The 24824-nt window shown below is 41.0% G+C and overlaps 1 protein-coding gene across 1 annotated transcript in view; it reads left to right on the forward strand.

Annotated features, from left to right (window-relative positions):
• The first annotated feature begins 2057 nt into the window (after window positions 1–2057).
• The window catches only part of Neos (nuclear receptor coactivator protein neosin), a 37756-nt gene continuing 14989 nt past the window's right edge, over window positions 2058–24824 (forward strand). The window contains exons 1-8 of the mRNA XM_080275790.1: window positions 2058–2126; window positions 3697–3776; window positions 6576–6727; window positions 6935–7045; window positions 10793–10837; window positions 10910–10982; window positions 13851–14144; window positions 15631–15830. Of these exons, the coding sequence (XP_080131916.1) occupies window positions 3709–3776; window positions 6576–6727; window positions 6935–7045; window positions 10793–10837; window positions 10910–10982; window positions 13851–14144; window positions 15631–15830 (943 nt within the window). The 5' untranslated portion in view covers window positions 2058–2126; window positions 3697–3708. The remainder of the gene's footprint in view (window positions 2127–3696; window positions 3777–6575; window positions 6728–6934; window positions 7046–10792; window positions 10838–10909; window positions 10983–13850; window positions 14145–15630; window positions 15831–24824) is intronic.

A 24824-nucleotide genomic window follows, 5' to 3' on the forward strand; every position in this document is an offset into this window, starting at 1 on the left:
AAACTCGCAGGAAGAGACTGAGTGCAGTAGATGAAGAATTGGTGTCTGCAGTGGAGAGTCAAGTTCTTGGCCCAGGTGGTAAAACATGATTGGAGAACAAGGCAGAATTCTTCAGTGAAAAACAGTAATGAGGAATGTTGAAGGAAGGTAGCTCTAAAATAATGGACCCCACAAAAGACATAGTAAACAGCCCAAAGAACAGAAGTTAAATGGAGGGAGGTGACAGCCATCTATCTATCTATATACCTAGGCTGCTTCCCCCAAGGAAAAGGAGGTAGCCAAGACAGGACGACACACTCCCATAAACAGGCTTTCAGCTGCAGCTGTTTCTTGTCAAAGATACCAGCGAGGGTGGTGCCAAAAGATACAAAATGACTAACTAAAAAAAGAAGTGGCACCAGTAGATCAGAGGCAGGCGCCATACCAGGCTGGGCATTATCAGATGTGTGAAGCTGAGGGCTAGGAGAATGTCCCTGAGGTCCAGACCAAGGTGGGTTGGATGGATGACCTCAAAATACATTGTTACAAATAGCTTAATGAGGTAGTTCATTGTCCAAGGTAGTCTTGGGAGAAGGGCTGCGGGGGTGGGGGAGTGAGATCATGGAGTACAACTAGCAGGTTGCCTTTTGGTAAGTTGCTGTCACAGTCTGAGCTTCAGAGAAGCTATTGCCATTTTCAGTCAAGAGCAGAGAGTAGTAGTTGATGGCTTGCGTGCAAGTTTCCATTGCAGGCTAGTACTTGGTAGATGAGGTTCTCACCGGGCCAGCAGATGGTGCTGGAGAGGAAGGTGGAGGGTTGAAGGGATTGTTGAGTGACAGTAGCTGAGTGTTAATTCTTGCAACATGGCCTTTTCTTTTGCTTGAGAGTGTATGGAACAAGTCTTTTAAGAGGGAATAGCTTGGAGGAGAACCCTGTTGTTAACCCAACACAGCAGCTGGGATGATTGATACATCAGGTTTGACTTCTGTGGGTTAAATGAATACTGTAGCCTACTATCAACTGCTTAGAGCGCATTGCACCTTGTGTCAGCATGTGACAAGGCTGTGGTGAAGAACATGACATTTGTGACAGTGTACAAAAAGGAAGAGGTAGGGGCTGATGGGATAGACATCATTTCCAAAGATCTTGGAGGGGGGAGGGGGAGAAGGGCAGTGAAGCTATCACAGACTCCTAGAGAATTCTGCCTGCCATTGTCTGTAGCACCCCATATGGAGAAATGATGAACTTTGAAAGTGTCTATATGGGCATTTAAAAAAAAAAAAAAAAAAAAAAGTTCGCAATCTTCCTGGACAGACATCCACACTGATGGGGCTAACCCTTCTATATCACATAAAAAGTTTCAGTTGACCTTGCCCAGTGAGCTTGACCATTGATTGTTCTAAAAATCAAATTCTTGTTTCCTTGCATTACATTATTTTAAGCCTTGCACAAAGTTTGGTCTACTTGAATAAAAACTATCTCCATTGCCCTTCCCATGTGACCTATTGTGTTCAAAAACTAGGTCAGCCCCTTGGATTATCGTCAACTTAACGGTAGTAGTTTTTAACTTTGCCCCTTGATTCAAAGATCGAATCCCATCGTTATTGTCAGCCCATTAACCATTGCACCAAGTTTAGTCTAAATCAGATTAAAGAAAAAAAATCATTTTCTGGAAAAATGCTAACAAACTTGATATTTACCAATTTTGCTACAAAATTTTTTCCCATGAACAGTGACCCACCATTAACTCTGCACCTTTTACAACAATATTTCAATTCAATTAATTTGGTAGTCAAGAAACCTCTTTAGGTCTGTACGCACTACGTACCTGCCTTCTGTACTGTTTTATGAAGAAGTACAGTGTGTTATAAATAACAATCGATTATCATAGGTACATATTTGTGCATTCATATACACATACACATAATCATATGCAATATTTCTACACTAAACGATGGAGCAGTAGAGTTTGATGTAATGGTGTTTTGTGACCGTCCGTTCGCCAGTACAAGCCAAAGCTCGCCTGGGTTGGTGGTTGCTGGTGGTGCACGGCGTCGTCTCTGGAGTTGGTGTTCGACATTGATATATTTTGTGTTGCTGTAGCCTACGCTGCTTCCATCTTTTATATTCTCCATCTGATATTGTAGGTATGTATGTTTGTGAGGAGTTAGTGACATTTTTGTGTTAGTGATGGATTGAAATAATGGATATGGCGAATGATGGATGGTAACCAGACCAAAAGAGTCGCATCGTTCTGGCGCTGTTGGCCATAGCCATTGGTCAAGATGATTAATACTTTTATTATACAGAACTAGGCCACTCACGAGTTGAATGCTAATTCATGGTTGCATGAAATTTCTGCGCCAAAGTCAAGAGGTAAAGTTAGGAACGGATCTCCATGGTTAATTGCCAAATCAACTGCAAAGTTACAGTTTACCATCAACTGTGAAGAGAGGGTTGAGGATCATTGGCGTGTCAGAGGAAATGCAGTTATTTTGATCACATGAACACCAACCAGACTGGAGACTAATACAGGTTTTATTATTACCGGTACCAGCTTTATGTAGGCTTGCCCACATATGCCAACACCTTTGTCATTTTTTTTATACCAACACCTTTGTCATTTTTTTTTTTTTCTGTTTCCCCTCTCTTCCTATTTCTCCCATCTTTTATGTCATTTTTTTTTTTTTTTTTTTTTCTCCATGTCGGGTGGCTTTACATTGAGTGACATACTTAATGGTTTCCTGTTAGCCAGGAAACCATTTACAGTCAGTGTGGGAATATTGTGCCCTGAAGCTCCCACTTTATAAAAATTCCTCATTATAGGGCCATATGTTTTCATGTTGAAGGGTTTCATGGTACCCAAGCCAGCCTCTAGTTCACCTTTTGGGGCAATTTTCATTTTTTTTTTTTTTTTAAGGACATTTACCTACCTAATAAAGACTTCATTTCATACAAACACTAGAGGATTCCCCACCTTGAATGGAAGAGATTGTGAGGTTGCTGGGGGGAGGTGGAATGGAGTTACGTGGCAAAAAAAAAAAAAAGAGCAAAGATCACACAGAGCACGTGTGCAGCCAGACCGAGGGGAGAAGGTAGGCTCAACTGGGGCAGGAATGGTCAGTGGACCACGACAACACCCTGCACAGACACGTGAAAGCCATATGTCATTGGCTGATGCAACCCACGCTATGACTATCACAGGCCACGTTATATCTGTTCCCACTGCATTATGACCCTATTCTTCCGCTTTATGACTGCTTGAACTGTAATTTGAGGCCTCTGGCCGCATTATCTATCGTTGCAGTGTAGTACTGTTATAAAAAAAATGGCCCACTTCTTTCACTTGTGTTATGTCTATCATTTTCGTGTTGTGACCAAATTTTGACCCCAAATCGCACAGTCTTAGTGCACGAAATTCACGTAACACGGATGGCATAATTTGAAGCCAAAAAATGGTCACAACATGAAAATGACAGACATAACGCAGGTGGAGGAAGCTGGCCATTTTTTTTTTGATAACCATACTACACTGCGACGCTAGAGATAACATGGCCAGGCCTCAAATTATGGTTCAGACTTAATAAAATTGAAGTGATTATTGTAATACACAAGGTTGTAATGAGGTTGAATATGAATAATAATTTGCCAGGGAAGATGCCTTAGACAGCCTTATAAACCCTCTGGAATATAACCACTGATGCTTGTTGCTTCCAGTGCTTGTGCGTCATGTCACGAGGGAGGGACCGTGATCGGCGTCGGTCTCGCAGCAGGAGCCGCAGCAGGAGCAAGAGCAGGTTAGTACTGGTCAGACCGGTGCTGGAGAGGGATGCCTTGATGTGGTGGTACCGATATAACCAGAACGTTTCATTGCCAGGTTATACAAACATCCATGAGCTCTCTCTCTCTCTCTCTCTCTCTCTCTCTCTCTCTCTCTCTCTCTCTCCCCCAAAAGGAGGATGGTGGACAGTAGTAGAAATGCATCTTTGGTCTGCAGTCCACTGGGTTCACATTTCAGATGATCCAAGGGCTACAGCGAGGCAGAACTCAGTGGTCTCCCCTTAATATTCAGCCCCCCACTTCCATGGTGTATTGTACGTTATTTTGTATTTTTCTCGCTCCCTGCAATCATTATTATTCAGTTTACTGTTGAGAGTCCTCAGACTTAGAGATTAGATGTAGACCTTTTGATTACCAAAGGTCTCCATTGAGATATATAAAATCATCAGGATGCAGTAAGTCATGTAATCTGAATGGCAGGGGAGCAAGGATCTTTTGGACTGTTGTTGTTGTTGTTGTTGTTTTTTTTTTCAGACTAATGGGAGAGACCTTCGAAAACATTAGAAATATGTACGTAATCATTAAATAAACACTCAAAATGATATGGGTTATTGTTCTAGACACCGGAAATGCATAGAAGTGTAGCTGAATAGTTGGAGGCAGGTACATCCAAGTCCAAGGGCAAGTCCAAACCAGATAAATCCTTAGATAAAGCCCAGAAAAATGAGAAAAATTTTGCCTTGAAACATTCGGAGTATTGCGATATTCAGAATGTGTGTGCATTCAATGGGTCAGTCTTCTTCTTTTTCTCTTTCCTTCCTTTCTGTCCCTTTCCCCTTCCTTTCTTTTCTTTCCCTTTCTCCTCCCTCACCTCCCCATTTTACATCCATACCTTTCCTCGGGCTTTCTCTCTCACTCTCTCTGCCTTTCTTTTCCTCTCTCTCCATTTCTTCTCCATCTCCACTTTATTTTTCATCACTTTGCCCTCCATTTTTCCTTCATTTCCTCCCCATTTTTTCTTCCTTTCTAATTATTCTTCATTTTCACATTTCCTCCTTTTATCTCCTCATTCCATTTTTTTTCTCCCTCTTTCTCCTCTCTCCATTTCTTCTCACTCCCTGTCGTCTCTCCATTTTTTTCCTCCCTCTTTCTCCTCACTCCATTTCTTCTTCCCTCTCCTCACTTCATCTCCTCTCAGACCCTCCTGACTTATTTTCTTTTCTCTCCCTCTCAGTTCCATTTTCTCTCTCTCCCCCTCTTCTTTTTTCCTCTGAATGTTCTGTTTGCTTCTTTGCTCTCCGTCCCATAGAATAGCTAGAGTGTCTTAGCCTTCATTCTCAGCTATAAATCATTCATTTTAACCAGACAGAGATTTTCGTTCTTTTGCAGCTTATTTCCCATAGTCAGTGGCTGAATAAGACAGCACTGCAGTTCAGCATCCTCTCCATAGCAATACCTCATTACTGTCATATTCTAATGTTGATCTCTTATTACAGCTTAACATTCAAGATGGAGAGTTGGCAGTTTTATGCCCAGTTAAAGTGAACTAAGTATATTGTCCACCAAGCATTTCAGTCAGTTGTGGAAATGCACTTTCTGAGTGAAGCGTAGAAAGTAGCTGGTCAGGCTGACTGTTACATTATGTGTTCCTTGTCTGCACTGTACTATAGAAATTTTCCCTCTACACATTGAGAACTATTACTGCCTTGCTTGATATCATGGGACTGCATCTCATTTCATAGCGTCATGTTGCAGAACTTTTATTCTATTGAAACTGCTTCCTGCATTCATGTTAGTTTTCATTGGTGTAATCTGCTTACGCTGTTTAACATTTTATCTACTTAAGTAATGTTTCCCTTATTCCCTACTTTTAAAGTTCTTAGTGTGCACCTTTACCCCTATTGACTTCATCCCACAACAGCTTACAATGATGTCTTTTAACTGTCCAATTTAACTTTCATTCTGTTTTATTATTTTTCTTCCTAGCATAGAGATCTTGCCTCAGGAGTAACATCAGTCTATAGCCAGATGCCTTAACTCCGGAGGAAGTAACCACAAACAAATTGTCTTTGTTGCCCTGTCCTGTGCCAACAGGCTACCCCCTCAACTCAAGCCACTCAGCATCATGGAGAACTACCATATCCCAACTTGAAACTCAGACCTAACAATATGGTCTCTCCTGGCCACATCGTATATACTCCTGTATTAGCTGTTCAAACCTAGTGGAGAGTAATCCATGGTCTCCCATTCGACTACCTCCCCTTTGTCATATCCTAATCAATCTGAGCAAGCTTCGTCAAAAACAGGAAAACTCCAAAATCATAGGTAGGCAAACTGAGCACAGTTCAGAAAAGACATAGAGCGAGCACTGGAAGCTTTCAACGTGAACTCTTTCCACTCGTTTGACTCATTACAACAGCTGGTAAATCCCAAATCAGTTGTGGTATTTTTAATTACTCCAGTTATATGGAGGCACAGACGGATAAAACAGGAAATTTGATTGCGTTGTGTTTTTAAAGTGGATGTGCTGGAAAGTGTTAGAAGTACCCTGAGATGGTTTGGCTGCGTGGAGAGAGAGGAGAAAGGGATTTTGACCAGGCAAGGGTTAGTAAGTAAGGGCAAGGGCAAGAAGGGAAGGAGGAGACCAAGGATGAGGGATGGGATGGAGTACAATAATGAGGGTGGTGTAACATGGAAGGAGGGCAGCGTGATGACAGAGGACAGGGTAACTTGGAGGCCCTTTGTTCTTGTCTACTCCCTCTGGGAATAAGACACCTGACTGTAGATAGATAGATTTTTATGGACAGTTTTTCCAGAGGTCGTAACTTCTCCCCAAGTCGGCGAGGGATCTCTGATGTGACATCAGACCCCAAGACTGTGAGTGCCAGGATCTTTGTGGGCAGTATCAATGTGTCCATGACAAGAGAGATGCTTCAGGAGTACTTTTCTCAGTATGGTCGTGTTGTTGGTTAGTACTATTTGCTACCAGTTCCTTAACTGATGAGGTCTCAGTATCTTGAACTCCTCACATAGGTTTGATATTGAGGACTGTGAAGACCAAAATTTAAATGTAAATACAGCATAAAATGCATCATTTGACTTGCACTATTCACTGACATAGAAATGTGCTTTATAATTGCAGTTGATAATTTCACACCTTTTTTACCTCCTGAAGGTGTTTCCATCACAAGGAACAAGTTTGGATTTGTGCAGTTTCAAAATGAAGAAGCGGCTGCTGCATGCCTGGCTGCTGGCGTCACTGCATACATTCAGGGTAATCGTGTAGGTAAGTCTCACATCAGTTAGTGGCAGTAAGCACTGAGCAGTTCAGTGTAGTAGCTGATATGTTATTTGGTCCCTTACTGGTGTTTGGTGGTACTGGATTAGTTGACCACATTTTTGAAAGTCTGATATGATGAATTATCGTGACTTAACTTTATTGAGTGTGGTAGGGAAGACATATGGAAGAATTATTATAGAGAAAGTAAGAGAGATATGAGAAGGCCTAGTGAGTTATGAACAGGGTGGCTTTAGTAGTGGTAGGGGATGTGTGGATCAAATATTTGGAGTAAGACAGATAGTGGAGAAGGCTTGTGAGAAGGACCATAAGGTGTTTATGGCATTCATGGATCTGGGAAAACATATGACGAAGTGGACAGAGAAGGATTGTGGAAAGTTCTGCGCATGTACGGTGTAGATGGTAAGCTGCTAGGTGCTGTCGTGAGTGTTTATAATGGTAGAGAAGCATGTTTAAGGGTAAATCGGCATCTCAGTGAATGGTACACGATCAGTGTGGGCATGCGACAAGGTTGTGCTATGGGTTGTTCAATATATATATAGATGGGGTGATAAGAGAAGTAAAAACATGAGTACAGTATTGGAGAGAGGGATGGCGTTGGTAATGAATGGCAATGGATGGAATATCTCAAATTTGTTGTATGCTGATGATGCAGTGCTACTTGCAAATGCTGGACAAGAACTTTGTAGACTAGTGCAAAGTTTTGCTAATGTCTGTGAACATCGTGCCTTGAGAGTAACCGTAGAAAAGACTAAAATGATGGTTAATGAGAGAGAAGGTAAATCTCAGTGTGATGATACCTTGAATGGAGAGAGACTGGAATTGGTGAGAGAGTTCAAATACCTTGGTACAATGATAGAAAAGAGAGGAAAATGTGCAAAAGAAGTGGAAAGTAGAGTGACACAAGGAAGGAAAGTAACTGGTACTATGAAGGCCTTGATAAGAAACAGAGGCTTGAGTGTTGCAACTGCACAAGGCTTACATGAAGGGGTGTTAGTGCTAACTTTAACATATGGATGTGAGACTATGGTGTGGCATGAAAATGAAAAGTCTAGAGTAAGAGCAGTGGAGATGAGACTGCTAAGCAATCAATGTATGTGGAGTACAGACAATGGATAGGATATAAGATAATGTGATCTGTGAAAGATGTGGAGTGAGGAAATGTGTGGACACCAGAATCGAAGAGAGTGTACTGAGATGGTATGGTCATGTGGAGAGAATGGATGACAATAGAGTGGCAAAAAAGGTATAGTTGAGCAAATTTGAAGGAGGAAGGAGGCAAGGTAGGCCAAGAAGAAGGTGGAAAGATATGGTGGATGAGTGTGTGAGGAAGAGAGGTGTGGAAGTCAGTGTGACAAGGGGACTGACAAGAGATTGGGTTGGCTGGATGAATGTTGTGAGAAGTGCATGATCAGGGATTTGGCACCCCTTTTTAATGTGACAGTGTTCGTATTGAATCTGTTGGATACATTTATGTGAAGCTACAGAACATGGTGAATGTTTTTGGCTTATGGGATAGAACCAGGATTCTGGGGGCCTGAATGATGAGTGAATAGAAGCATGGCCCAGTGGATTGGGCAGACTCAGGCTGTCTGGGCGTGCTACTCCTCACCCTGCCCTAGGGTGGGAAAGGAGGTCCGGATGATGATGATATGATGAACAAGTATGGAAGATGGTAATGACCAATAGGCTGTGAAGAAGGTAGGAAAAGAACTTGGTCTTGTAGTGAACTGTTAAAGTTGATGATGGTAGTAATAATGCCTTCTTCATCAGTTGTCTGTGTTTGAAGCACAGGACCAGTCATGGCAATTTTCATCCAACACTTTTTAAGCTCAACATGTAATGGTGTGAGATTCATCTGCTTGGTAGAAAATTAGTACTTTCTATTGCAGTTGACTTTTTTTTTATTTACAATAGTCACAAGATTGGCCATTGATCTTTATCAGCCCCATCGTGCACGGAATATGGTTGTTCCCCGATATGTATGTTCTCAAGTTGCATTTTTCTCTGATCCGACTTTTCTCTGATCTGCAGTTGACTCAATAGTAACCCATTTCTACTCACATAGTAGTGTCCCTGCGTGCATGGGTTGATCATGGGGAGAAAACGAAAAATTGCTATGGCAACATCAGTGCTGAAAATCCTTTGCAGTAGTGCACCATGCTGCCCCTACCCCAGTCCTCCTCTGTACATGGAATTTTTTGTGTACATAACATACAGTATCTGGTGTGATCTGTCCTCCAGTGTGGGGTGGGTGAATTATCCCAGGTGCGTTATAACACAGGCAGTTTGAGGACCATCTTGGAAGTGTGTTTATTTATTCCCCCCCAAAGAGAGAGAAAGAATATCTTGATTTACGTTAATGAATCCCTAGTTGGTTGCTTCAGTCCTCTTTAGTGTTACTGTCCTCTGTCTGTTTTATCTTTTTATAGTAGAATATACTTCATTCTTTCCTTGTCCTTCTGCCTATGGGTGACTCTACACTGAGTGACAAGCCAAATGGTTTCCTGTACACCAGGAAACTATTTACTACGCTGGGTGGTAACCATATAACCAAATTTTGGTGCCTGGTGGTTTAGTGGGTAATTTTGTGCTCCATTTGGATTGAGCCGGTGAAGGTTTATATCCAAGGGGTGGTTGGGGTTTATTGCTCACGTAATGCCACTCAGGGATGAGTGAGGCTGGTCACTTTCATCTTAAATGTCAGGACCAACTGCCTAGCCCTGGGCTCCTACGCTCCTCATGGGGCAACGTAGGATTGGATGATGGATGGATATATTTAGAAACGGTGATGGGCAGGTTGGGGTCATACATGGGTTTAGTGGGAAAATGAAGGCCAGACTTAGGATGTCATTATCATCATCATCATCATCATCATCATCATCATCATCTAATCCAGTGTTGCCCCAAGAGGAATGTAGGAGCCCGGGGCTTGGCAAGTTGGTCCAGCCTCACTTATTCCTGAGTGGCATGATGTGAGCAATAAACTCCAACCATCCCTTGGATATTAACTGACACAGGCACAATCTGGTTGGAGCACCTTAATTACCCACTGAACCACCAGGTGTCATTGTTTGGTTGTATGGTTACCACCCAACATAGTAAATGGTGCACAGGAAACACTTTAGGTATATTACGAGTTAAAGGAGCCGAGATATACTGTTTCAAGATACATGGTGTGCCAGGTTAACACAGCTAAGTTAATTTTGCATTTTGCTCAGTATTCAAGCCCTAAGAGTCCTGATTACCTCACAGGCCCACCCATGTGCACGCTTTAAATAAATACCCATGCTCTTGGAACTAATGGGTATTATGTTTTGGTCAGTGTGTGTGTGTGTGTGTGTGTGTGTGTGTGTGTGTGTGTGTGAGAGAGAGAGAGAGAGAGAGAAAGAAAGTACTGTAATGCAGTTCTTATTGAAGTTACCGAACTTTGTGAAAGTGTTGAGGGCAATGAAGAGTGAAAGTGTTGAGGGCAGTATAGGGGTTGACCTGTTGTTTTTAATAACAATAGGTCAGAGGTCAAGATCTAAGGGGTAGATTGACTTAGCAGTATCAGCTTTGACAGTTTTTATCACATTTAGATCAAACTTAGTTTGAGGTAAGGCAAGAATGAAGTGACAACTTGAGAAATCATTTAAAGGTCAAGAGCATGCATCTTTCCCCCCCCCCTCCTCAATAAGACGTTTGATAAAGTTTGAGTATACTAACACACGTCTTCTTCCATGTCTGTGACAGATGTGAAGCCAGCCAAAATTGGTGGAGGTCTTGGTCCTCCAGCTGGTGGTGGTGGTGGTGGTGGTGGCGGCGGTGGTGGTGGTGTTGGTGGTGGTGGCGGCGGTGGTTCACGTAAAGGAGGGAAGTATGGAGGTGGGCGTGACCGTCTTTCTCCCACTCGTCCAGACGATGATTACTATGATTATTATGGGTGAGATATGCTGTTCTGTAAACATATTGTACTAGTAGAAGTATTAAAGTTAAAATTTACAGGATGTGACAGAAACCAGGAATCATGGGGTTATAAAGAATGTGAGATCATCAGCATTCGCCAAAATTAGAACCAGCATGTTAATAAGCATTCAGACATCACATGCATTCATTGTGACAGAAAATATCTCCTTGAAAATGGCAGGCAGTTGAAATATTTTTTTGTAATTTAATAAAAAATAGAGTATACAGTATCTGTGGTTCTTAACTTTTATCACATTGTTCAATACTAGCTTGTTTCCCTCTTCAGTTGAACCTTAATAACCCAAGGTTCCACTGTCTACAGTACAGTAGAACTCCTGTTAACTGGCACTCAGACATCCAGGAGCCCCAAATAACCAGTTGATTCAGAGGGAACATTTGAAAGATATTGCATAACAAATAAAACAAATTGGACTGAATTAATTTGACTGCACTTGAGTTCGAACTTGGCTTGCTGAGAGGGATGGATGGTTCTCTTTTTGTTTGTGCATTATTTATGAAGTATTTTAACCAGCCTGCAGTGCAGAGTAAGTGTCTCCATAGCAGTTTACCGTAATAGAAATATGTTTTGTTTTATTCTTTTCAGAATTCCATAGTTAAGTTCTGAAAAATAGCTACAGAAACCATATGAATGAATACAGAATAAAGTACACAGTCATATACTCTGATTATATTCAGTATGTGTAAATAAGAACTGAAGCAATTCTGTCACTATTTACAAAGGAATTTAGACACTTGATTTGCAAGAAAAAATTTGAAAACATCAGGTTTGTGTGTGATGAATCAGGCCAGCAAGATTTATTTTTCTGTTCATATTACTACGTCAGCCTTCCACAACACATGAAGACCTGAAAGCAACACAGCTGAAATGTTTTTGTGCACTAATTTGACTAATGCATTTGGTAAGTGGCTGATAATGCTGCAGACTAATGCCAGGATTTGCAATATGTTGGTAATAGCATTAATGTTGACAATACTGAGATTTGAAGTGGGTGAAAACAATACTGTAGAACTGAGTGTAATTTCAAGAGTGGGTTTAAGTACTTTTTAGTGCTAGATACAAGTTTCTAGTACATCAGAGAGTACAGCAAATAAGAAAAGTGCATTCATATTATCATGAAGATTATGAAAGTGAATAGTAGAGCCCTGTATAGGGTTGGGTATCACAGGCTTCACATTGTTAACTCATTGTCTTGCATAACACTATAGTACCATAACACCTTTGCAGCAGCTTCATCTCTTCAGTGGTGCCATTACAGTTTATGATAGTCATAGTTAAAATATCCACTAGTAACTCTCACAGTACCAGCAGTAGGGTTTAACTAGTGCTTTAAATTTCACACACTTGCCAGTTCACAGGAGTTAAAATGATTATACAACATGTTTATTGTAGAATATAAGCTCATTCTCTTTGAGTATCATTTTGTTTCAGCCATGGTCGTACATTTTATTGATTTTTCTCTGGACATGGTGAGATTTTTTATTGATTGTGTGTGTGTGTGTTCTTACCTTACCCAATTGTTCATAAGTAATTGTATCTTTACAGGAATGGGACAAGCTCGTACTGTCCCGTGTCTTAAACCATTTTTATCGTACATATCCTTAAATTTATGTATGTGTGTGTGTGTGTGTGTGTGTGTGTGTGTGTGTTTCCCCATTTTTAGGAAAGTGTTTGATCTCTCTCTTTCTGTGTTTTCTGGACATTCACCCCAACCTGTGGTAGCCTAAAGAGGTCAGGATGATGATGACTACTTATTGCCTGTAAATGATCTTTCAAAATTCTCTACTTGACTGATTTTATTGAGTCATCTTTTCTTATATGTACTCAGTTTCACAATTCTCATTAATTACACTACTATATAAGATATTAAATTAAATTATCCTCTCAGCTTGTCATGCCACAAAGTATCATCAACTTCATGAACATAGAGTTGCTTTTGGAGATTCCTTGATGTTGAAGTTGAAAGAAAGTGAGTGAGTTTGATTGATTTGGATTTTATATTCATTATTTTATCACAGTTTCATGCATTCATGGAGGTTAAGAAATCCATACCAAGACTTATTGGTCACCTGGAGGTCATAAATTTGAGGATAAAACAGTTCCTCAAACCTACCCCTCTCCCTTCACTCGTGTGCCGTGGGGAATATGAGTCAGTTTACAGGACGTGTGTGAGCAGTGGGCACACCATGTCTGCAGTCCACTTTAGAGAGACCTTTTAATTGCTTAGGGAGTATGGTGGTAATGTTAGCCATAATAATAACATCAGTAGTTGTAATACAGTATCTATTTCATCATGAAACATGTCAATTCATACTACTATATGTCGAATAAAAAAAAAAAAATTAAAGGGGGAACTTAACTTGGTGTGTGTGTGTGTGTGTGTATATATGTTAGTGTATATACATATATACACACACACACACACATATATATATATATATATATATATATATATATATATATATATATTTCATAGATTCTAACAACAGTGTCACCTATTGAACCTGAACTGGAAGAGAGAATAAATTATTCCGATGTTTAAAAAAAGTTGCATGGTATTACTCTTCCTGATGGAGATGATAGTGACATTGCTAGATTGTTCCACTCTCACCTTTACGCTCATAATATAGTTGCTTTTGATCACATCTACACATTTTATATTACCAGTGTTTGTGACAAATGTCCAAGACAAGCTTGTCCATTTTGTTCAGTACTTGATACCTTGTAGATTATATTTGCATTTTGGAAGGCCATGGCTATGCATGCCTGTGTAAACTTTTTGTCACTTGTCTTTTTATGATATTGTGATGTGTTTGTCTGACACAGTGGTGGGCCGGGAGGTGGTGGACGAGGACGAGGTGAGCGCAATGGAGGCGATGGTGGTGGACGTGGTGGTGGAGGTGGCCGAGGGAGGGGTAGTGATGCTGATTATGACGATATGTTCGATGACTATTACCGGAGTTACTACCAGGGCTATGATGACCCATACCCACCCCGTCCCATGCCAGACCACCACCCACCGCAGGAGCAGCCATTCCGCCACCCACCAGACCCCATTGACCCTCTTGACCCTACTAGACCCAACGATGTGGAGATTGTGGTCCCCAACAAGATGCAGAGGTAAGGGGTCTTTCTACCAACAGGCCCACATGCACTGATGTCCAAGCAGAGTGTACATAGCCCATAATCAGTCACCTCTTCATCCGCTGGTCAGTTCCCCCTCCCTCCCCCAGTCAAGCCTTCCTCCCTTCCCCAGGCATATTTCCACCCTTCCCCAGCTGTTTCCCTCCCTCCCTCCCCCACTCAAATCCCCCACCTTCTTCCAGTCAGGCCCCCAGCTGTTTCCCTTCCTCCCCCACTCAAGTCCCCCTCCTTCTTCCAGTCAGGCCCCCATCTGTTTCCCTCCCTCCCCCACTCAAGTCCCCCTGCTTCTTCCAGTCAGGCCCCCCCTCCCTTCCCCACTCAAATCCCTCTTTCTTCCCCATGCAGGTCCCCCTCCCTTCCCCAGTCAAGGGTCCATCCTTTTCCTAGTCATGTCCTCCTCCCTCTCCCAGTCATCCCCCTCCCTTCCTCACTCAAGATGAAGAGTGTCTCAGTGGTATTGTGATGTAAAGAGAACGGATGTAAATAGATGGTTATTATTGTAACCCCAGACTCATCTGAATGTGATCTCAGTCGACTGAAGGCTGAAGTTGCCCTTCTCCTGCAGTCTATCAGCCTTCTTTCGGGGGATAGGGAAAGAGATGTGGTAAAATAGTGGTAGAGCACATGGTATGAAATTGGCACAAGTATGCAGTCGTGTTTGCACTGGTTTTGCATTGAAGGCAGTTTAAGTCAACAATAAATAATCTTCTTACTATGGTATGTGGAAAAAAAAAGCATAGGTCACAAATGTCTGGGACCAGTTGCTCTACTTTACATGTAAACAGTGCTCAGGAGCTTCACAGTTTTATGCTTAACAGTTTCATTCATTCATTATCCAACACAGTGTTGTCTCATGGTCAGTGTAGGGACCTAGGGCTAAAGTACTTTGTCCAGACATTTAAGGCGGGAGTGACTAGTTTCTCGCCCTGTAGCAGCATTACAGTATATGAACAATAAACTCGAACTGCTCTTCAGACTTAGATCTTTGTTGTAGCACCTTAGCTCACTAAACCACCGGGCATCTTCAGATTGTATGAAGGCAACAGAACTAATCACTACATCATTACAAGCTGATATGCTGCATACAAAAAGAGAACTGTCCCATCCAGGGGAGAGTACACAGGTGCCTGCTGGAGTACCAGTTAATCATAATGCCTCCACTCCTACTGTAATGGGAAAATTTACATACAGATTGGAGTGGGAGAAAGAGTGTTGGGGTGGAGTGTAACACTGGATGATGAATGAAGAGAAATTCATTGAAATGGTTGGGACATGTTCAAAGCATGGATATAGATAATGTACAAAGTCTGTGAGTGTGAGGTTAGAGATACGGTTGATTTATGGCAGTGCGCTTGTTAAGAAAAATATGGAGCATAGGTTCAAATGCATCTTTGTTTGAGTAGGTGCTGTAACCAGTTGCATTTTTGGGTGTCCTAATCCCTTCCTTCCATCTCCACCTCAGGGATTATGCTGAGAGTATTGAGGCACAACTGAAGGCACTCAACCTGATAGTGGATCTTCTCTTCCCACCCCCGGACATTCCACCTTCTCAAGTGCTGAGTGACCTCACCCAGCGTCGTTGCTTGTATGCTATTTTCATCACTGGAGATAATGAAAATCACCGTTCCCTCACCCTCAACATTCTCCACGGCACCCCGCAAGGTATGCTAGGACAGTAGAACAAGGCTAAATAATGTACTGTAGAAGAGGACAGGATAAGAGAAGTGAGTTAAGGAGGTATACTTAAAGGCTTTGTATTACAGTAGCAAGTACAGTAGTAATAGTGAAAGTAGAGGAAGCAGTTTTGCAAAATATATGACATCTTGTCAAGTAATTAAAGGTGCAGCAGTAAGCATAGTCAGGGTAGATAACCCATTACATTATGCAATCAGTCTGTTATGTAAAATTCACTGTAGTCATTACATTAAATGTACAACAGCATTACAGGTAGAGGAAGGTGAAAGTAGTAGTCCAGGGTATTTAAATGAATGATCTAGTGTTTTTTTTTCAGTAACTTAACGGAATCTTCCCCATTGTTGCAAAAATCCATTGCTACTGGGTCAGGTGAGTAACTTGTCCCAGATATCACCACTGAAAATATGTCAAGAGGAAAAGTGCCAGGGCTAAAACACATTGTCACTCCTTGAGCCTTGTCTCTAACCATTGTCTTCTAACCACCCACCAACTTAGAACTGCATATTCATTGGTTAAGGAAGGAGGCCCTGAGCACCTTTTCCTTACCAGTTTATTTCTGTATCTACCGTAGTTCATTAACCCATTCACCCCTGGGACGTCTATTTTGTTTTTTGTTTTTCTTTCTTTGTTTATTTGATTTTTGCCATATGATACGCCTTGCCAACTGAGATGATTAGATATGGTCTTAATCAATGCCTTTGATATAAAGAGTCTCTTAAGCTGAGTAAAATCTTCTAGTGGCAGAAAAATAAACTAAAAAATACATGATGCAGGTTCAGATGGTTAATATATGCTAGTATGCTACTTATGCAAGCTGTATCTGTGTGAAGAGATATAAATACAATATTGATACAAGAAAATAAGCATGTAGTAGGCAAAATAGATTATTAACTGCCTTACTGCTTCCAGATGGTTTTGTTTGGCAGGAATTATTGCTTGCATGAAATGGGGCATTGAATGCTAGGTAGAACACCAGTAGTTTGAGAAGTCTTTCCAAACTGAGTAATTAAGGCTGTATCTAACACCAGTAATTCACAGAGTCTGCTGAACGAATCAAGTCTTCTGGAAGTGGCAAAAATAAAATACTGACTATATATCACAGGATTGAAGGTGGTAGTGAATGTAATGAAGTGATGGTAGACATCCTCCTGAGGCGACAAGAATAGAGACTCGCGTTGTAGCCTTGACACTGTTCCATTGGTAATATCTGGGTTAAGCCACTCACCACACCCACCACTGTCATACTTTGGCATTGTAGAGGGATGGGTCTTTTAGTTTAATGGCCAGACTTTACCATTTTTCACTTTAGTAGCATTGCAGGCTCTTGAGGTGATATGCATGAACCTACTTGTTCCAAGGAGTCCATAAAATACAGTAGGTTAATAATACTTTTTCTTCACTCGTGCAAATACCAAATACTTAACACCCCAGCTAGAATAACGAAAAATAATGTGACAAGATATTTCCTGTTAATTCACTGTTATAGAGATCTGTTTATCGTAGAAAATGACGAAGATATGTTATGAGTACAGCCCCTGGTCTATGTGGACTGAGGTAAAGTATGTTGCAGCATTTCACAAAGTAATGAAACATATACCAGAGCATATGTATTAGCTGCTAAAAGACTGTGTGCTAGCAAGTTCACTGAACCTATAAAAAAGTCTGAAGCTAATGGTGCTTATCAGTCATTGGATTTTATTACTGTTCATTTGATGTGGGGTTCATTTTGATGGAAGTAAATTGATTGGAGTACCTCTTAATTGTTTGAAATTATGCGATAAATGCTGGGTACGAGGGGTCATTACAGCCACAGGAGAGTCGTTGATAATAGGTGCTTAAACTTTACAAGGTTTATCCCAAAAGAAACCAAACTTTTTAAACAGCACACCAACTAGCTGGCGTAACATGATTATAACAGGAGCATTGTGTAGCAGTGACTTTGAGCTTTAGTCTAACACTGTTCACACCATGCCACATCACTTAGTCATTGAGGTACATGCACTTGAGTGAATGTGTGTTTAGTGCACTTGGCAGTTTGTTACAAGTTGAACAATGAAGGATCTTTAGAGGAATATGTTTCCATGAAATGCTGTTCTAAGGCTGACGGGGAGGATTGTTTGAGCCGTACACAATGTCAGATGTGGTTCCAGTGGTTCAAACCAGGAGGAACACCCACCGAGAAAATCCCAAATCTGGATGGCCTTCCACGTCAAAAGACAATGATCGTGCTGAGAAAGCGTGTGCTGTGATCCGTGGAAAGCATCACCTGACTGTGTGTGAAGTTTGTGAGGAAGTAGACATCTGTAAACATTTTGTGCCTCATGATTTTAAACGAGAAACTGAATATGCTTTGTGTTGCCGCAAAGTTTGTGCCACACCTGACAGATGAGCGAAAAGAAAACCGTGTCACAGTCAGTCAGGAGCTGTTTGATTGTTCAAATGCTAATGAAAACTTTCTGAAAAATGTCATAACAGGTGATGAAATGTGGGTGTATGGCTACAACGTGAAAACAAAAAGGCAGTCGCGGTGGGTTGGAGCATTGTCACTGTGACCAAAAAGGTGATGTTGAACTTTTTTTTTTTTTTTACTGGAAAGGTTTGTTTCATGTGGTAAGACAGTCAGTAAAGAGTTTTACTTGCTCATCCAGAAGCATTTGAGGGAGGCAGTGCAAAGGAAGAAGCCTGAGGCGTTGTCAAACAAAACCTGGATGCTGCACCATTACAGTGCACCTGATCATAATTGCTTGTTATCCATGACTTTTTGATGAAGCATGAGACTACCATCCCCCTCTGGAAGGTTGCCAATTTTGTACAGTAGAAGAAAATTTGCCAAGTGCAGTAAACACACATTCACTCAAGCATGTGTACTTCATTGACTAAGTGATGTGGTGTGATGTGGCTAGTGTTAGTCTACAGCTCAAAGTCACCACTACACAGTAGTCCCATTGTGATTATGCTATGCCTGCTAGTTGCAGAGCTATTGTATTCAAAATGTTCGGTTTCAGTTTGGACAGACCTCATGCTTCCAGCTGGCTGATGCTCAAGGATTTTATATTGTATGATTTTCGTCAACAGGAAAAACCCTTCAGTAAGTTAAATATTAAAGATTATCTGACATAGCACTTTTACAGACAAGAAAGTTGTAGGATTTCACTTTTGCTACTGCCAGGCAGCTGATTTTAGCTGAGGAAAATGTATAGCAGATAGAATCGACAGTTATCTTAACACTTTTGCAGACAGTGAATGAACTGTAGGATTTCTGGCTACTGCTAGCTGATATTGTTCAACAGAGGGAACCTCATAGCTGGTAAATTGTTAGAACTGATCTCAGTTGACACTTTTCCAGACAGTGAATGCATCTTTGAATTTTTTTCTGACTACTGCCAGACCATTTTATTCAGCTGAGAGAAACCCACAGCAGGTAAAGGGGTAAAAATAACTCCTAACACTTTTCAGACAATAGACTCATATAAAGATTCTATTCAGGCTATTTCAGGATTACTTTTTTCAGTAGAGGCAAACTTCCTGCTGCAAGGAGTTGATTAATACATGTTCAGATTCCCCCCCCCTCCTTATTTTTGTTTATGTCAGTGCTGGATACTTAGGGGTAATGAAACAAAAAGGCATAAAATATCGAGGACTATATATAGCCTAGATAGATAGATATAGCCATATACAGATAAATAGAGATAGACATAATATTACAGGCAGGATTTTGTTGTTTTTAGGAACCTGAAGCCTCATTAGAAATGCAGTTGTTGGATAACAAGAAGTCTGAACTGTAGTGACCAGAGAATCTTGCGTCTTGCTTGTGTCCTAAATTAATTGAGCTTTGCATTGCTGAATTTGCTGTTTGAGTGATTCCTTCATATTACTGAAACTTCAAATCACATTCAATTCATGTACAATTAATTTTGTCAGACTTCAGCCTGGCAGTGAATTGCTCATTGAAGTTGTGATAGCTTTTGCAACAACACATTCTTTGAAAATAAGGGATCAATAGTGCACTGTTTTGAGATGTAACATTGTGCTGGTCTTCTGCTTATGAAGGTGTTTTTCCTTATAAATCATGGGGGTTCTCTGCTTCCGAGGTCCTTGCATTCTGATCATGACATCCTCAGTCCATTAGAACCAGACTTCACTCAAGAAGAGTATGTCAGAAATTGCAGAATAATATGTACACTCAAAACTAGTGACAGTAGCACATTTAACAATCCATCCGTCATCCAATCCCACGTCGCCCCACAAGGAGCGAAGAAGCACGGGGCCAGGCAAGTTGGTCCTGACATTTGAAATGAAAGTGACCAGCCTCACTCATTCCTGAGTGGCATAACATGAGCAATAAACCTCAACCACCCCTCGGATATAAACCTACACAGGCTCAATGTGACTGGAGCACCTTAATTACCCACTAAGTCAACAGGTGCCATAATTTGGTTATATGGTTACCACCCAGTGTAGTAAATGGTTTCCTGGTGTACAGGAAACCATTTGGCTTTTCACTGAGTGTAGAGTCACCCACAGGCAGAAGGAAGAGGAAAGAATGAAGAAAAGAAAGATGGAAGAGGAAGGAAGGAAGAGAAGAAAGGGCAGACACCCCAAGCAACACTACATTGAGTGGATGGTGAGCGCCTGCACATACCACTAGTACACTTGTACCTTTCTTAATTTTTTGACTAATGAGCAGTATTATTTTTTAACATTGATTTCATATATACTGTGTGTGTGTGTGTGTGTGTGTGTGTGTTTGCATGTGTGTGTGTGTGTGTGTGGATGACAGGTAAGCAGCTGCTCTTGTGGGGTTGTCCTATAGGTACATAAAGTACATACACCATGTAGGACTCTGGCACCCCCTTGTAGACAGCGCCTCACCAGGGTCCTTTCCGTAGTGAGGTACAAGAAAATACAGTATGGGAAGGTTTGGCTCTTGTGTGAAAGTCACAGCTGCTCCACCCAGGGTTGACAGAAACACCATATGTAGGCTTCTTATCAGCACCTCTGTTAAAGTAGACCCTCATTATGTGTGGTCAGTGCATCCTGAGAAATTATCACATAGATTGGATTATGTAAAATGTTTCATAAGAACCGTTGTGTTTTGGCTAGAGTGTTTTAGAAAAAAAAAAGAAAAAAAATCCCTTTTTTCCTCCTCTTGGTCTTTTTGAAAAATGGACCCATCAGACATGTGCAGTATATAAAAACACTCTGATGATTAGTAGGCATAAATAGTAATGGGTGAACAAAAATATAGTATGTGGCCAATAAGTAGAATTTTAACCCACCACAACCCTATGTTGTTTTTTTGTTGCATAACCCTGGTATGTGTGATTGAGAAAATTCACTGAGCAAAGGACAGTGCTTCTGTAGGGCCACCCTACAGTGCAGTACATTCACCATGTTGGGATATTAACCCCATTGTGGTAGGTAAAGTCACACCAGGGTTGGATCATGCTCCTTCCCTTGGTGAGATGAAGGGAAGTTTGTGGAGGTTTGATTCTTGAGTGGATGCCACAGCCATTCCACCTGGGGTGTACAGCACCACCACATGTAGGCTCTTCATCAGTGCCTGAATTATTAATTCATCAGCAAATACACTCTAAATGAGTAAAGTTATGTCTAATGATGTTTTGGAGGCACTAAAAAAATTTTTAGGCAATGATATTGTTAAAATACAATTATTTGGCCACTTCAGAGGGGCTCTAAATATTCATGTTAGTTTGCAGTTTGTGGAGATTTCTTTCCCCAACCCATAGGAATAGTCAGGGAAGATTGTTGTGGACAAAAGTGGTGCAACAGTGCAGCACAGAAATTGAGAAGAATGAGTAAGAGAAGGGAAGTTGATGAGACATAAAGCATTTAGCTCCATCCTGCTTTGAAGAGTTGTATGTGTAGTGAGTACCTACCACATACAAGAACAGTTCCTCAAACAGTGATGAATAAGGATTCTGTACAGAATCAGCAGTGCATAGGGGCAAAGAAACTGCCGAGTTGGTTAAGCCCAACAACTCTGAGAAGCAGATTCTACATGGGAAGTAGTGTGATTTTTTCCATAGGGCTTGAGAGAATACCCCAAGGATATTAAAGAGATGATGGACTGAGCTGTGTACTGTTGAATATTAAGTTATGTTTGTTGGTGAATTTGGATGATTGAAGAAGGAATTAAGCTTTTAAGGCTTTAAAAATAATACAGTTTCCTTAATCCCAGTCAGAAATATTAGACAAATCAATAACCAGGTGTGCCATAGCCTCATTTTGTGATTGATGGAAGTTGTGAGAAGTGTTTGGATAAGTGAAGGGTGGAGTCATCAGTGTACAAGTTGATGGGGCTTAAATGTGCAGCTTATAATATTGATTATTAGGAAGAGAGCTGGTGATAGCAACACCAATATTGATCATTTTTTATTTTAGAAGAATAGTGGCTGTTCAGAGCAGCAGCAATAGAGTGGCCAGAATGAAAACTAGATAGGAAGGCACAGGTAAAAGAAAAAAAATGCAAGAGGGCAGTAAAGAAATTAGCTAAAGATTTGTTCCATATTCAGTCAGAGGTCTTTTCATATCAGATATTATGGCAAAGATTCCACCATAATCCCAATAAGAGGATAATTAAAAATCTGGAAGGAATTTTAGAAAACTGCCTGTGGAGTATCCTGACAGGATCCATAGTGATGGTCAGAAACAAGGTTATGAAAGGGAAAGGGTTTCAGAATTTTCATATTGAGAATAAACTTGAGGACTGTGGAAATGCAGGATATTAAAGCAGTATGGCAGTAGAAGGATGTGAACAGTCACCCTTCATTGGGACAGGGTGAATGTGAGCATAGTCAGAATTTTAAGGGAAGTTGTAGGTTAATAGCCAAAGGCAAGCGTTTGCATGGGCAGAATAGCACAGAAGTGCAGTTCTTGAGAACAACTGAAAGAACTCCATCAGGACCATATGCCTTTTATAAAGTATGAACACAAGGAAGTGCAGAAAGTACATCTATTAAAGAAAATCGCTGGCTTGAAGTCTGGGAAGGACAACTCCGGAAACAAGAGTGAGAGGCAAAGGTCTGACCAAAAACTTCAGCTTTGCCTAAAGTTCAGTTTTGCCAAAGGAAGAAGCAGCAGCTTAGTTGTCAGAGCGTAAAAGAAAGAAGAAGTAAAATTGCAGGAAAGGTTTTTAGCAAGATGCTGAAAGGAGTTAGAGAGTTTACTACAATTGGATTGACAGAAATTATTTTTAGCAAGCTGAAGAACAAAAATCATGCTTCCAGGCAGAAGCAGACAAAGTATGTAATTAAAGGATCACTTGGCATTGATCCTTTAGCAGGCCGCCACCTTGTGAACAGTATTAAAATAACACATGAATTTTTTTTTTTTTTTTTTTTTTTTTTTTTTTCCCACCAATCAAGGTAAGATAAATTAATAGATGCTTCTCTGTCTGCGAGAATAACCTCCTTAATGGCTCTTATTCACGGAGAAAATTAATCATTCCAGGAAAAGTTAAAGAAGCTCTGCCTGCATGCCTCCAAATCAGCAGTGCCTAAATGCCACAGATGCCAGTTCATGGGAGAGTCCATAGGCCTTACTGGAGGGATTGGATAGGCTGTTGAAATAAAGTTGTAATTGGAGGAGCCCAAATGAGAAAAAAAAAAATACTGGAGGGATGGGATAGGTTACAGAAATAAGGTTGTAATTGGAGGAGCTCAAATGAGAAGAAAGATTGGGAGAGTAAGCAGAAAGGTTAGTTGCATGAGAAAGGTAAGTTAAATTAGGACTTTCTTCAAGGCAGTCAGGGATATGGGTAGAGTGCTGTGCAGGAAGAGAGGTGGCCTGCATTCCTAATGGACTCAGGTGTGAATCCCATCTGGGACAGGGAACAGTGTAAGGATTTGAATTTCATAAAAGCAGACTTTACTGATCTACCGGAAGACCCGCCAACATGTAAAAATATATACCTCCACTAATACCAATACACCAGTCCTGTATAAGGACTTGTGTACTGGATTGGTAAAATACAAAAAAGCTCTAGGCCATGTATAGAAAAAAAAAAATGTAGGGTTGCTTACTAGGTGGGTTGTTGAAAAGAGAGGAGAGCCAAAGATGGTTGTGACCAATGAGACTGACTACTTTAGGATGAAGACGACTGCTGTAAATTGAGATTTCTTTCAAAAAAGAGATGGAATGTATTCAGCATTCAGAGGTAGATACAGTGATCCCTCATTTTGTGCTGACTTTGTTTGCACAAGTTCAACAATCTATCTGTCTATTGCCAGACGCCACAATCCCGTAAAGGGTGGCCATTTTACTTTGAGTTATTTGTTTTACGAGCAGGACAACAAGCTTGGTGTAAAAAATGTACTGTGGATCTTCACGTCTTATGACTAACATACACACAGTTACCCACCATGAAATGCATGAGATTTATAGCGGTGGATAATTGCTTAATAGACATTGAACTTGTTACCAGCCTTGATCCATAATTATATTGTAGTTAGATTGAAGGAATTGCAGTAAATATTTTAATAAAGCAGTAATGACATGTAGCAGGGGCTGGAGGTAGCTCTGTGGCTTGGGTAAGGATTAGTTGGAGGAGGTTCAGGGAGCTGTTGACTCCTGTCATTGAGAGGTCTTTGCTTCCTGGCTGAGGGATCTTTGCATGCGTCATGTGTTAGGAGTGTAATGCTGTGTGATAATGAGACCTGGGCAATGAAAGAAGAGAATATTCGTTGGCCCAGACATACAGAAATAACAATGATCAGATGGATGTGTTGTGCATCCTTGAATGTGAGGCCTAGGGAGACTAGGATTACAAATGAGTTGAGAGGAAGGATGAGACTGGAGTGTAATTCACCGGGTCGGTCAGGATCACTTGATGGTCGTGATCGTCAGCATTTTACCCTCCCAGAAGGGAGCTGAGAGCTCATATAGTCCGATCTAAGGGCAAGGCTGTGACCTTCACACACCCGTCCCCTTGCTCAAGGG

The sequence above is a fragment of the Coenobita brevimanus genome, chromosome 63, assembly GCF_032717465.1.
Source record: "Coenobita brevimanus isolate Jiangsu-jjx chromosome 63, ASM3271746v2, whole genome shotgun sequence".
Taxonomy (NCBI): Eukaryota; Metazoa; Arthropoda; class Malacostraca; order Decapoda; family Coenobitidae; genus Coenobita; species Coenobita brevimanus.